The 14755-nt window shown below is 37.7% G+C and overlaps 1 protein-coding gene across 1 annotated transcript; it reads right to left on the bottom strand.

Annotated features, from left to right (window-relative positions):
• Nucleotides 1-6200: 6200 nt before the first annotated feature.
• LOC132121051 (syntaxin-4-like) lies at nt 6201-11075 on the bottom strand. Its single transcript, XM_059530237.1, has 10 exons — nt 10752-11075; nt 10096-10200; nt 9725-9824; nt 9513-9587; nt 9346-9416; nt 9125-9233; nt 7609-7682; nt 6699-6836; nt 6423-6533; nt 6201-6338 (listed from the first exon to the last, which is right to left on the bottom strand). The coding sequence occupies exons 1-10, from the start codon at nt 10779-10781 to the stop codon at nt 6261-6263; spliced, it is 891 nt and encodes a 296-aa protein (XP_059386220.1). The 5' UTR covers nt 10782-11075; the 3' UTR covers nt 6201-6260.
• Nucleotides 11076-14755: the final 3680 nt, after the last annotated feature.

The raw sequence follows: 14755 nt of genomic DNA, 5'->3' as shown, positions 1-14755 counted from the left end.
AATTTCTTCTGAAGACAGAAAGACATGAACATCTTGGATGACACGGGGGTGAGTAAATTATGAGGAAATTTTTATATTGGAAGTGAACAAATCCTTTAAAGGGATAGTTAACCCCAAAATTAAAATTTGCTGTTAATTTACTCACCTTCAGGCCATCCAAGATGTAGGTGACTAAGTGAGATTAAAGAAGAGTAAAGAAGATTTTTAGCTGAAACTGCGGTCCGTGGTGATTCATAAAATGCAAGTCTGCTACCATTCACTGCTCAAGCAGCACAGATCGTCTTGTTACTTATATAACCCTCATTCCCCTTGGGAGCACAATAGGTAAGAGAATAGGTAAAAGAAACATTAGGGTAGAATTCAACTGCCAATGAGCACTGATGAGTGGATTTTGCATGCCAAGCCATTCCCTTGTGTATATGGGACTACAAGATGGCGGCTTGCATCAACTCATTCTAGTTAGCACTAAGGAGCCGAGCCACAGTTCAGCATTCAGTCCAGTTCATGGGTGTGGTAAGGGGACATAACATCTGAGCCAGGGGCGTAGCAAGCTTTTCAAAAGTCTGGGGGATGGATGTGGTTTGTTTATAAACAATAAAAAACGATGAATGCTGTGCCGGATTTCCGGCTTGCAGCGTTTGGCTGGGAAAAAAAATAATCCTACATTTAAAAAAAAAAAAAAAAAATCAGAAATGGGGAGAAAAAAAACGCCCTCACAAAGCTTTTTCTCTGATGGTATAATGTAACAATTTATTGCTTTTAAACATTAAAATAATATACACTTTTCTTTCATAGTTCTTCAACAGGTATGCAAACAATGTCATCATTTCTCACTTTTTTCTCCTCAACAGGTAACGTTACAATCAAACACAACAGGTAAGTATCCACAAAAGTATTCAGCTAATCAACAAACAATGCTCAAAATATCAAAATCAGTTGCACTTGCAATGAACCCATGAATACACTGCTTAACAATGGCAGTTTGTCCCCCCTCCTCGTCAATTCCCTGCCTTCTTCATCACAGTTATGTTATACATTGCATGCCACATAACGTTACATAACCAAATTTAGCTAGCTGCTGAAAAATATCCCAATAACAGCAATTAGCATTAGTCTAAAAAACGAAATATAATACCGAAAACACTCGACATGTCAACAAAACGATAACCATAACCATAAGATCCCGCCTCCGCAGCACGAGCTGACCAATAACCAGTGTTGCCAGATTGGATGGACGATTTCCAGCCCAAAAGCTCACAAAAACCCGCCCACTCCAACAAAAAACCGCCCAAAACTTTAACTAACAAAATAATGTGATACAACATGTCAGTCAAAGGGTTAAGAGCCATTTTAACTCCTTAAAACTAAATAATAACGTTAGATAAATTTCCTATGGATCAAATGGTGGCAAATACATTAAAGACAATTACCGAATAGGATTAAAATAGGTTATGCAAGCAGTCACCGTCAAAACATTTGATTGATTTACAATTGATTTACCGATACCCTCGAAAAAACATATGCATCATTTTCAATGTCAACAGTCAGAATTTAAATGCATAAGTGTCCAGTATAAGTGATAGGAAAAAGCAACGTAATTAGGTATTTCACACTTGTTTATGCACACATATAACAGTCAAAACTGTGTTGTCATTCATTGATAAATACTGTATGAAAATTAACAACAACAATAATAATCGCCATCCGAATCCATGAGTTTATCACTGAGGTGGTATGTAAATTTATTTTCGCAGCGGTCCACATGAGAAACAATACCGCCCTAATAGGGGCTTTATTCTTTTGTGAAGTTCATATTGTAGAACATTACATTTGCACAGTCACAACTAAGAAGATATACCAATCTGTACTGTTTAAAAGATAAAAGACAAGATTGTTTAGATATAGATTAGATATAAATAGATTATGTTATAAATTAAATAATTTAACTGTGCTCTATTTTAGGAGTTGCAGTAATATTCAGAGGTGGGTAGAGTACCCAAAAACTGTACTCAAGTAAAAGTACTTCTAGAAATATTTACTCAAGTAAAAGTACTAGTCTTGAATAGTTACTTGAGTAAGAGTAAAAGAGTATCGGATAAAAAATCTACTCAAGTAGTTAGTTACTAGTTACTTTGAGTCATATATACTGAGCCTATTTTTATTTAGATATATAGATAAAATGTATGTAATGTATGTGTGCGTGTATAAATGTATATATTTCATCAGCCTTTACTCCAATTTATGTAATTTATTATAAAACCTTGTCTGTTTACTTAAGTAACAGATATAGGTGTCATGCCATAACATTTTTAATACGACTGACTTTATATTAAATGTGAATTTAACATTGAAAGTTAATGTGATATAAATATTGCTACTAATCTTTCATTGTTCAGAAAGAGAGCAAATAACATTTTCATTATTAAAGATCATTTTCACTGACAGTCTAGATTTCAATCACTCTCAGAAACTCCCATTAAAATCACTGAAACTGTTAACACTGTGAAATCAATATCTTAATTAAAGATTCGTACACACATCTGCACTTTGTTGTTTCTGACGAGAGAATTCGCCAGAAAGAGGTATTCAGTCAGTGAGCGAGTGAAGGAAGCACAGGCATTTCAGCGATGACTCATCTGAACACCTCTGATTGGCCAATGCTTTAATAAGCTCAAAAGAATCATGTGTGATTGGTTATAATGCGCAGTGCTGTAAAAACGCATCTGTCTCTGGCTCAGCGCCAGGAAGCAATCACAGATCTGAATTCAGCAGCTGATGATATGACTCGCTGAACGTCCTCACGCCGGTGTGATTGTATTAAAATTAATAAAATCTTAATCGGCAATTTTTTGTCTTTTGGAAGCTGCATTCAACTTGACTCCCCTCTGTTATAAGCCACACACGTACAACAAACTAATGTCAGAGGTATCGTGTACTGTAATCGAATGTAGCCCAAGTTATTACCTGTTGAACAGTAGACAGCACACGCGGTGTTCATCTAATAAGGATCTCCATCGCTAGCAAATAATAGCCTTTGCAGATTTCAATTCAGTGCAGTTCCAGCCACGTTTTCAACGCTCTTTCTGTTCTTAAACGTTACAACTCCAAGTGAACCACTTCAGATGCTCAGCGCGTGCGGCAGGGAACTGAACGACTCATTCAAACTGATTCATGAACCAATTCACTCGTTTGCCAATTGGTTTGATCAAGCCTTTGAACAGAATTGACTCAAAAGAATGAATCATTCGCGAATGAGCATCGCTAATTGTCCAGAGAAAAGTAGACGGCGCGTTTGGAATAAACTGAAGCATTTATAACATTTATTGCATTAAGATAAAGTAACGAGAGGAGCGTCGCCCACAGTAACGAAGTAAAAGTACAGATTTTTCCCCAAAAATTTACTCAAGTAAGAGTATAAAGTACCCATCTTTAAATATACTCCGAAAAGTATTAGTTACCCCAAAAAATTACTCAAGTAAATGTAACGAAGTAAATGTAACTCGTTACTACCCACCTCTGGTAATATTAGAGTCTTGGTGTCATCTTTCCCTCAACAGGTGTAATTCACGTTTTGAGTGTTAAAACACTCTCCCACTCTTTACCATGTAACATATATTTAGGCATTATGATCACTCAAACAGTTCATACATTTAAAATTAGATCCGTTATTGCTCATGAATCATCACGTGTGTCTGTAGATCACTAGTGATTGGCTAAAAGTACGGCCGCGACGTTCACATCATCATCAGCACCTCTGCACTTTATAACAGTTTATAACAACGTGATGACTGTTCGGGTGCAGTATATGCACACTTGAGCTTGTTTGTTAGCCAATTAGCCTATACAATTTATATTTTTGAAAACCGCCAAACTGACCCCAAACTAGCCCAAATTTTGTCCACCCGCCCAAGACAATTTTTACCCGCACAATCAAATTCAAAACCGCCCAATTGGGCGGGAAGCCGCCCAATCTGGCAACACTGCCGATAACAGCCCAAGAGAGGCGGGACTTAAGGCAGAACAGCCAATCATCAGCCGCTCACACTCAAAGCCGGTGTCATGTTTGAGAGGGAGGGGGAAAGGAGGCAGCCGCTGCGAACGCAGACACTGAGCGGCCAGAGAAACAGAGGAGCGACTGTAGTAAGGCGTTTGTGCAAAACTGCGGAAAAACTGCAGAAAACGTGCGGGTGTTGAACCCTCTCACCGGGAAAAGTGTGGGTATTAAAGCACCCACATCCCCCACGGGTGCGACGCCCCTGATCTGAGCCACAACACCGGAGAGGGGCTCTGGCTGTCAATCAACAAGGGTCTGTGCCAAGTAGTGATGGGAAATTCGGATCATTTTACCGACTCGGACTTTTGAGTCTCGTTCAGCAAAATGAAAATCTTTTTTCGAGTCATTTCGTTCATTTTAGCAAAATGTAATGAAACTGTTATGTGTTACTTCCCCAACACATCTAGTACTTACGCAAACGTTGATCACACTAAAACCAATACAAAACTAAAATACTATAAGATACAGAAAAAAAATTAATTCTTTACCTGGGTCTTTAGTCTGTGATTAGCTCACCTCACCTCTTATCTGAAAAGTAGTCCTCGGGTTTAAGTAGTTCCTTAGTCACGTGACAGCCCCACACGCAAAACCAACGCAGTCTTGAGCCGGAAAGAGAATTGATTAGTTCATCTCATGAGTCTTTCGGGTCTCGGGTCGAGTTTGACTCGTTCCTTAATCACGTGACAGACCCATATGCTATTTCTGACATTTTCTGTCACTGTGTTTTTGTTACTGATTGTTGAGGATCTGTGGTTTGTTATTATTTTATAAATAAATAAAACCCTGTTATAAATAAAATATTGATTAATTTGTCTTTTTGACTGTCTATCGGTAAATAAACACTAGGCTATATAATAATCCAAGTTTACAATAAAAAGTATTTATAGACTAGTTTGTTAATTTTTACTCCAATTTTGAGTTTGCTGGTATAATAATTGCTTTTCCTAGGCAGACTTGACATATTGGTGTAATATATGTATAAGAAGATTGCTCAAAAAAGGACAATGACATATACAAAGCAAATAAAATTTTGAATTTGAATTATTAATGTTAGTTTAAAACATTAAGGTTATTATAACTTCAGCTTTAACAGTTTTAACCCAGCTCAGAGTGAGGAGGATACTTCAGATCCTGGTGCGACTGCCAGTGCAGAGGCCATGTTTTGGGAAGACTTTGACGAAAGGGTAGCAAGCTTGAGGCCTTCTGCTACCTCTTCTAAGACCTCAGATGCTATAAAGGTGCAGGCCTACCTTGCAGAGTCACTCTTACCCCGCACATCAGACCCTCTGGCCTGGTGGAGGAGATGTTCACCAGTATACAAAAGCCTTTCTGAAGTCACAAAGACAAGACTTTGCATTGTGGCCACATCTGTGCCATCTGAAAGAATTTTTTCTAAAACTGGGCAGATTATCTCAGAAACAAGACTCAGCCCATCCAAGGTCAGGGAGCTTGTTTTTTTTTAATGCAAAATATATGTCCTATGATGCTGGATTTTGCCTACTCATTCTGCGCACCAGTTCCTCCAACAGTCACGGAACTGAGGAAGCAATTCCAACTTGGACAAAAGACAGATGAGCAGGTGATATGTGCATGCGTGAACTGAGCACTTGAATGAAGGAGCGAAAATCATGTTTTTCATGGTTTCTCACTGTATATGTAAAAAAAAGTGAGTTTATTCACTTTATATGCTTTAGACATATAAAATATCCACATTTCAGATCACTATTGGGTGCTTTAATAACCAGTTTACACAATTTTATCATGTAAACAAACTAGTGACCTGAACAAGTTCATAGGAACAAACTTTCCGAAAGAACCGCTTCATTGAAAATAAACTATTTTGCCGTTGCCTAAAGTTATGGATTACAAGGAATAATGTTCTAAATAATGTTCAGTTTCTTGCAAAAGATCGTTTTGCTTCATAAGACCATAATATATGATATGTATAATAAAATTTTCCTTGATCATGCTTTTATTCTCAAACACAATCAGCCGCTGACTTGCATTTTATGAATCACCAATGACCACGGTTTCAGTTAAAAATCTTCTTTTACTTTCTACTGAAGACAAAAAGTCACCTGCTATATCTTGGATGGCCTTAGGGGGAGTACATAAAAAATACATTTTAATTTTTGGGTGAACTCTCCCTTTAAATAGCTTGCATACATTTGGGCATTCAAATTCAATATAATTCATGAAACTTACCTCAACTGAAACTGACAGCCACAATAATGGCTATTATTACAAGCAAAATAGCAAGACATAATGCAATCCATATTTTTTTCTGTGAAGAAGAAAATTTATCAGTCACACCGTGAATGATGTAATCACATCAATAAATAAATAATCATATTAATACTATGCTCACTTTGCGGACGCTTTGGGAAGTTACTACAGCAGCAGCTGTGTCAGCAACAGCCTTTTCCACATAATTATGGGAACTCTTTATGTTCTCCTCAATCCTGTCCACCATTTCACCCTGAAAAAAAAACAAGTTAGTTATCCACATGAAAAACAGATTTAATTTAAATATGATATAATTTATTAAATAAAACAAAGTATTTTTGAATGATAGAACATCATGGTTTTTAATGTCCTAGACATCTGAGGAATGTACTAAATATATCAAGTATGTTCAACTCACCTGTGCTTCAACCTCCATTGCAAGGTACTGAAACATGTCATGTAGCTCTTTAATGCTTTTCTCTAGCTTGATGATCTCATCATGCCGTGACTCGATCTCGTTCAGAGCCTGTCTGGTAGCTTTAGCATCATTCAAAATCTGCAAGAACAGTTTGATTTTTACACAATGGTTAAGACACTGTAAAGGATGTGTCATGTGATCAAATAGGACAACGGTGAGATGCATCATGGTGGTGATGCTTCATTGCAGGCAAATGGGGTTGGAAGGGTTCTATAAAAAACTGAATATATAAGGTGAAGAATGACAGTAATCAAAACTCTAAAAGGGAAGTGGAAATCTATAAAGGAGGTACTAAAAATGTAAGAAATTTGCTTCAAGCATTGCTTTTAATGACGTTGACATCGAAGATTTACTTTATCTGGAATAAAAAGGGCAATAACACTCAAAGATACTTTATGTCCAAAGGTGCCCCCAGCATTCCTCTTTCTAAATGTAGGTCCTACTTTGATTATTATTTGTAGTTTCTACTGCTTCACATGAAACTCAGAAGGTGGAGGGTCAGGAAACGGGAAAATGCCCCTATTTATTATAAATTATTATATCACTAAATACCCGGATTGGTTAATCAACATCATCAAAAACTAGGAATAACAATGACATTTTAGATGGAACAGTTCATAAAAGGATCTTACCAAAGGAAACACATCCATACCAATGAAAGCAAAAGATAAAACTGGAAATGTGACATTAAGAAATCAGAAGACTATAATAAACAATATCACTCTGCTGTGGACTGTTTTCTTCAAGTAATTGTAGAAGGAAAGGCATTGAATATCTATAGGCAGAATGCTAGACTTACACTTATGCATTCAAATCAATGCAGGCACACTACACAAAACACAACACTCACATTTTGTGTGAAAACATCGGTTTGTCCACTCTCAAGCATTGATTCCAGCTCCTTATCTGTCACATTGTTACCAGCTGTAAAGGAAACCACATTCACGCTAGTTTTCTTTAATAACATTCCATTTTATTTAGTCTTGTAGGAACAATGCAAGTGAAAGCAATGTTGCGCTGACTGATACTGCAGTAGTCTTGGACTTATAAACTTAAACACCCAGCATTGTGGATCATACTAAAGCAGTGGTCTTAAACCAGTCCTGCAAGCACCGCTAGCACCTCAAATTTTGTATGTCTCCCTACACATACGAAGACCTGCACATGACATTCAAGAAAAAATAAATTGTGCGCAAGATTTACTAATTGGTTCCCTCGGTGTCCTAAAACGTGCGTACGATTTACTATTTCGTTCCCTCGATTTGCTAAATCGTGCGCAAGTTTTACTCATTTGTTCCCTCTGTGTCCTAAAACGTGTGCACGATTTACTATTTCGTTCCCTCGATTTGATAAATCGTGCGCACGTTTTACTCATTCGTTCCCTCTGTGTCCTAAAACTTGCGCACGATTTACTATTTCGTTCCCTCGATTTGCTAAATTTGTGCGCACGATTTACTAATTCGTTCCCTCTGGGTCCTAAAACATATGCACGATTTACTCATTTGTTCCCTCTGGGTCCTAAAACATATGCACGATTTACTCATTTGTTCCCTCTGTGTCCTAAAACGTGCACATGATTTACTCATTTGTTCCCTCTGTGTCCTAAAACGTGCGCACAATTTACTACTTCGTTCACTCAATTTGCTAAATCGTTTGCATGCCTTACTCATTCGTTCCCTCAGTGTCCTAAAACGTGCACACAATTTACTATTTCGTTCCCTCGATTTGGTAAATCGTCCGCATGCTTTACTCATTCGTTCCGTGTCCTAAAACGTGCGCACGATTTACTCATTCGTTCCCTCTGTGTCCTAAAACGTGCGCAATTTACTATTTTGTTCCCACGATTTGTTAAATAGTGCACACAATTTACTATTTCGTTCCCTCGATTTGTTAAATCGTGTGCACAATTTACTATTTCGTTCCCTCGATTTGTTAAGTCGATTTGATAAATCGTGTACATGATTTATAAATTGAGAGAACGAATGAGTAAATTGTGTGCACGATTTAACAAATTGAGGGAACGGAATAGTAAATTGTGGGCACGTTTTAGGACACACAGGGTATGAATGAGTAAATTGTGCGCATGATTTAGCCTACTTTCTTTCATGCATGCCATGTCCAGGGGTCCATAGACACACCCATTTCAGGTCTTGCATTCTTTACTAATGAGCTGATTGAGTTGAATCAGGTGTGGTAGATGAGGGAGACACAGAAAATGTGCAGTGCTGGGGGTATTCGCAGGACCGGTTTAAAAACCACTGTACTAAAGAAAACTCTTAAATGAAGAAAAACAGGACTTGTGAGAGACTTGTGTTAGAACCATGGTGTTATCAATAGAATGAAACAAGACAAAAAAAAGCCCATACTAATTTTGAGTTGTCTGTGTATCCTCTCCACATTTCTGTCTCTGTATTGGGCTTGAATTGTATTACAGTGGCCCATCACTTCCAGAAATTCACGGGACAAAACACCATGCTTTTAAAGGATATTGAGAAAAAAAGGGAGGTGGAGATTATTCTGAGCCAAAACAACACTGTTCAAGTATGATAATTACAAACTATAAAATGTGTATTAAAAAGCAACTCACCTGGGTTCTCCGCATTCTAACATTTACCGAAATATATATCTCTTCACCTTCAGCTTTCTTAGGTTCGATGCCTGTGACATAAACGTACTGTATAATTACACACTTCCAGTAGGTCCAGCAGAACAAGGTCAAAAACAACCACCTGTGTTTTTATTTGTAAGTCTCACTTTTTAACTTCTTTTGGATCTGGCTGGTCATGACTTTGATGTCTTCTCTGAGGGACTGCAGTTCCTTTTTCATACCTATTGCCAAGGAGATTTTTTATATATATTTATTTTTTGGATGATAAAACTTAAACTGAAAAAAGGAGAACAATTTTTTTTTTTTAGAGAAATGTGTTGAAATATAAAAATACCCAACCCTAAGCTGAGCTACTCACTTTCCTCTGGAAGTGCAACTCCTAACACTGTTTTCTGTTTGTTCTCCAGTTCAGACACCTTCCTTTTAATTGTTTCAAGCCCCTCTCGAATCTCCTGAACCTACATAAAAAATAGGGTGTAATTGTGACAATAATCAGTTAGACTCCGGAAACTTTGAAATACCAAACCATACAGGCAACAAAAATATAATTCATGGCAAACAATTGATATTTTATGAAGTCAAAAGTATCTATTAACATGGAGTTTGGAGGTAGTGGCGTGTAGTTACACAACTCCAGAGTTCCCTAATGATTTATGTGCATACTACAATTGAAAGCTCTCATAATGCTTTAAAAATAGTTCAAATGTGTAACAATGACTCAAAATGAACCTTTTTAAAGAAGTTTTCATTTTCTTTATTGTCATTTGCTGAGCTCCCAGATCCAGGCTTTATCATGAGAGTGGTCTCTTTATCTTCATCCGAGACATCAGCAGTCTAGTGAAAAGAGAAACATACGGATTCAGAATTTGCTATACTTTGAAATATGTATTTATAAGCTCTATAATTTACTTACTCGTGGTACAGATAGGGGGGAAGTGTCAGACAAAGTTAAAAGCAAATAGCTCAGTTTTATGGAAAGAAACAGGGCACCTAACGGATGTGATATTAAACATTTTTTCCTGAGAGTGTAAAAAAAATATTAGCGCTAAATATGATTGAAATTAGTTCATTTTTATTTTCTGGGGGGGGGGGGGGGTCACTGAATCAACTACAAACACTAATGGCTGCTAGTTTGTATGCAGGCTAAATAAAGATATACCCCACAAAAGTTAGACTGGAGGTTTGGTAGAGCAGAAGGGTGTTAGTTTGCAGTCTGTGGGATTTCATTTTTATTATTATTATTTCAGAAATCTGCATAATGATACTCAAATAGTCAGTCACTGTGACCCGTGAGAATAAATCGCAGTTGGGTTTAGCCCGTTAGCACGTTAAGTTAAGCTAACTAAGTTAGGTTTCCTGAGGGCACTGCCACACTTTGTACTCACATTGCCCAGTTCTTTGGTCCGGTCCCGCATTCTCGATGTATCTTATATCCAGCTCAGATGAAAAGTTCCTGTCTTAAGAGGCGTACGTTAGCTCATCTGTCCGCAAACTCAAAACCAAAAAGAGGGACTTTCCATTCTAAGTCACATTTCACGCCACAGCTTCCACAAATTACTTTCAGAGCAGATTGCTGATGGTCGCTGTGTGTGAGGTTCCTGAATAATAATTACGTCAATAATATGGACCAATTTCAGTTATGCTGAGAGTTCAAAATGTGGCGATGTAGTTGCATACGAATTTGTCCTTTTCTTCTTCTGTTTTAGTTTGCAGAGGTATGAAAACCGATCAATGGCTTTTACTGCCCCCCGCTGGAAATATATATATATATATATATATATATATATATATACACACACACACACACACACACACACACAGTGGCGGCTCCAGACAATTTTGATTGGGGGGGCAATGGGGGGTCCTAGTCATTTCAAGGGGGGTCTCATGAAAACCAACAAAAAATACAGTGGGCACAGCTAATAACTGCATATTACTGCATCGAAAGTACATTTTGGTCCAAAAATAGCAAAAACTATAACTTTATTCAGCATTGTCTTCTCTTCCGTGTCTGTTGTGTGAGATTTCAAAACACTAAAGTGTAGTGATATCCGGTTCACGAACGAATCATTCGATGTAACCGGATCTTCTTGAACCAGTTCACCAAATCGAACTGAATTGTTTGAAATGGTTCGCGTCTCCAATAAGCATTAATCCACAAATGACTTAAGCGGTTAACTTTTTTAACATGGCTGACAGTCCCTCTGAACAGGGCTGTGCAGAGACCTTTGGAGGGGCAGGTGCTCAAAGTATAAAAGGGGCACATGGAACAAGGCTTTAAATGGTGCTGTTCAAAATATCAATACAGCAATATATTGTGATGCATTCCTTGCTGATTCGCGTGTAGATATGGATGATTATGTATTGATACAGCAGCAAATGCTTTGATGCAGTTTAAAAAAAGAAACAATAGAGAAGACAATTTTAAGTTTAAAATAATAATAGCTCTGGGATTAGAAACTGAAATGTCTTAAATTGTCCCAACCTTGTGGCTTTTTCTTCTCTGTGCTACAGAATAATTAAGAACAGCGGTTATAGTAAAAACTACAGAAAACACTTGTGCCTCTACATTTTCCTCTTTCTCACCAGCCTCTGTCTCCTGGCTTGCTGTTCCCTGCTCTCTTTCTGTCACTTGTGCCTCTACATTTCCCTCTTTTTCTTCCTCTTTCTCCATCTCCTCGTTTGATCTATTACTTCCATTCTCTGTCCATCTAGGAACAAGGCTTAATTTACTATTTCAGCATTAATCTATTATTTTAACCATCACTACTACTCTTGCACCTAATCAAGAAGTCCACCTTAAATATTGATACGAAACATTAAAAAACTGATACACTGGAATATAGTGATTAATATTATTATTACTGTTGTAGTTGTCTAAAATTGAACACCCTTGCAATGTAAACAAATGACAGGCTACATTTGTTATTCATATTCTTCACACTGCACTTTGATGTCAGGTATATTATGCAGTTTTTATTGACATTGATATTTTTACATTTATTTCCAGAGAGATATTATTCAGTTCACAGGCTAAAGTGGTCTTGCTGTTGTAAACACTGTTGCTATTGTAGAAAAATATATATTTGCGTCACATTTAAAATATAATTATATTTTAATTAGTTTCTGAATTGTTTTTATTTTTATAATGATAATTCAGAGAATTAGAAAATCTGAATAAGTCTTACCAGTGTTGTGATGATTATTTTTAAGGCACTCAGCGTGTTAAAAAATAAATAAGTACTGTAATATAATAAAAGTTTAGTCAAATAACATAAAAAAGACCAGACCCCTCAATGCCTGTGAAACTTTTCTCCCTCAAACAGCACGCTAGCGTTACTTCTACACTACAGGCTACACACAGCAATATAAACACATATCTGCATGTTCTCACATCACATCGTTCTTGTAAAATAATAATAAGTAAATAAACATCAAAATCACTTCGCTGAGAATGAAACACCACTTACCAGCTGCCACGGTGTTGAAAATATCCTCTAACAATTAAAAAAGCGGATGAGGTCGTCGTCGTCAGGTGAAAGGTCATCATGTTGGTCATTTTATTTACGGCTAAATTATTATTAATAAATTGTACTAATATTATGATTGGGCGTGGGCAGGCATTCACAAAAGGGTATGTTATTACAAAAAAATTTGAGGAAACTTTGCTTTGACAAAAGGGCACTTAAGGGGCAAAATGCTCAAGTGAACCGGTTCTTTCAGACAATTCGATCAAATAAACCAGTTGAAAAAAAAAACGGTTCACCGGTTCTTTTGCGCTCGATGTAATGTCATTGGCGACGACTGCCCTTCATTCAAGCCTTCGGTTTACCCAGGCGGGAAGGAAGTCGACCGGAAGTTGAAGTCGGCCGCGTGCCGCCATCTTGTAGCAGAACTTCACTTGCGTTAGCATCCCATTGACTCCAGCGAATAACTTTACATCTGAGGCGTTTAAAGATTCCATTTGTCCATTATTTATTTCTAAAGATACACTACAATGTATAAAGGGCTCCATTACCTTCTATGTTACATTATGGCCCCGTAGAAACAGTTTTTGTAAAAATAGGCTAATGATTGCGTCATAACCACTCGACTCTCTGTCGCACAGTAGAGAAATTACCGTACAGACAGGAGGAGAAGCTCGCAGGAAATCGGGGAGACGTCAAGAGAGAAGCCCATAGATACAAGCCCTGGCGTTACATTTTAAAATACTATACAAAATAATTAATCAGAATACTTACTCCTGCTCACTCACGCCAAAGAACTCCCCGCTCAAGCTCGCCGTCTCTGCAAGATTAACGATGGCAGTTTGCACGCACAGCTACTAGAAGATTTAAATCTGTCAGACAGGTTGCTGACGTCATCAAGCTTAGTTTGAGTCTGCGCGTCAGAAACGGAAGTGCTAAAAATCACTAAAAATGGGCTTCACTTGTCTCAATTGAGTTCCAATGGGGTCGCTGTGTCCATTTCTTTTACTGTCTATGGGTTTACCCGCGCTAATAACGTTAGCACAGAATCAGTTCAGAATCAATCATCAAAAGAATCAGTTCGGTTCAGACGTGCTGTGTGTCAGTCTGCTTCACACTGAATCACGCATGCGCAGTATCATCAGCTCCTCGGTTCTCGAATTGGATGCGTCTGACAGAAACGGTTCTCGGTTCAGAGTACGAATAAATTTCGAAATAATAATTATTTATTATTGTTCTGTGTAGTTTGAAGAGAAACATTTTTTAATCTTTATCCCGGATATATATTTTTTTAATCAGGAAGAGGATGGGGGGCAAAATGGGGGGTCAAAGCGTTTTTTTTGCAGGGTCTTGAGACCCCCAAGACCCCCCCTGGCGCCGCCGGTGTGTATATGTATATATATATATATATATATATATATATATATATATATATATATATATGTGTGTGTGTGTGTGTGTGTGTGTGTGCGTGTGTGTATGTATGTATATATGTATATATATATATATATATATATATATATATATATATATATATAGTACAGACCATAAGTTTGGACACATCTTCTCATTCCGCGGTCCAGCTCACCCCTAAACCATCTCGATTGGGTTCAGGTCCAGTGACTGTGGAGGCCAGGTCATCTGGCGCAGCACCCCACGCCTCCTTCTTGGTCAAATAGCCCTTGAGGCCTTCAGTGTGACTCTACAATTTTCATAGTCATGAAAATTAAGAAAACTCTTTGAATGAGAAGGTGTGTCCAAACTTTTGGTCTGTACTATATATATATTTTCACGAGGTGAAGAATCATTCGACAAGAGGTGCGTGAAATCAAATGCCTCGGAGGGTGGATTTATTGAACAGTGTAGGGTGCCTGGTGAAACGTGCTGCTCCGCTTTCTGCTGGCCGGTGCTTCCCGTGTGCT

The sequence above is a fragment of the Carassius carassius genome, chromosome 39 (genome assembly GCF_963082965.1).
Source record: "Carassius carassius chromosome 39, fCarCar2.1, whole genome shotgun sequence".
NCBI lineage: Eukaryota > Metazoa > Chordata > Actinopteri > Cypriniformes > Cyprinidae > Carassius > Carassius carassius.
The sequence above is the reverse complement of the archived record's forward strand: the minus strand, read 5'-3'. Positions and strand labels throughout refer to the sequence as shown.

Excerpts from the sequence above, each read along its gene's own strand:
- LOC132121051 (XM_059530237.1), bottom strand. The coding sequence starts at position 10,781 with ATGCGGGACCGGACCAAAGAACTGGGCAAT. Across the intron at positions 9,825-10,095 it reads ATGAAAACTTCTTTAAAAAG|GTTCAGGAGATTCGAGAGGG; the intron begins GTTCATTTTGAG and ends TTTTTTATGTAG. Across the intron at positions 6,534-6,698 it reads CAATGGAGGTTGAAGCACAG|GGTGAAATGGTGGACAGGAT; the intron begins GTGAGTTGAACA and ends TTTTTTTTTCAG.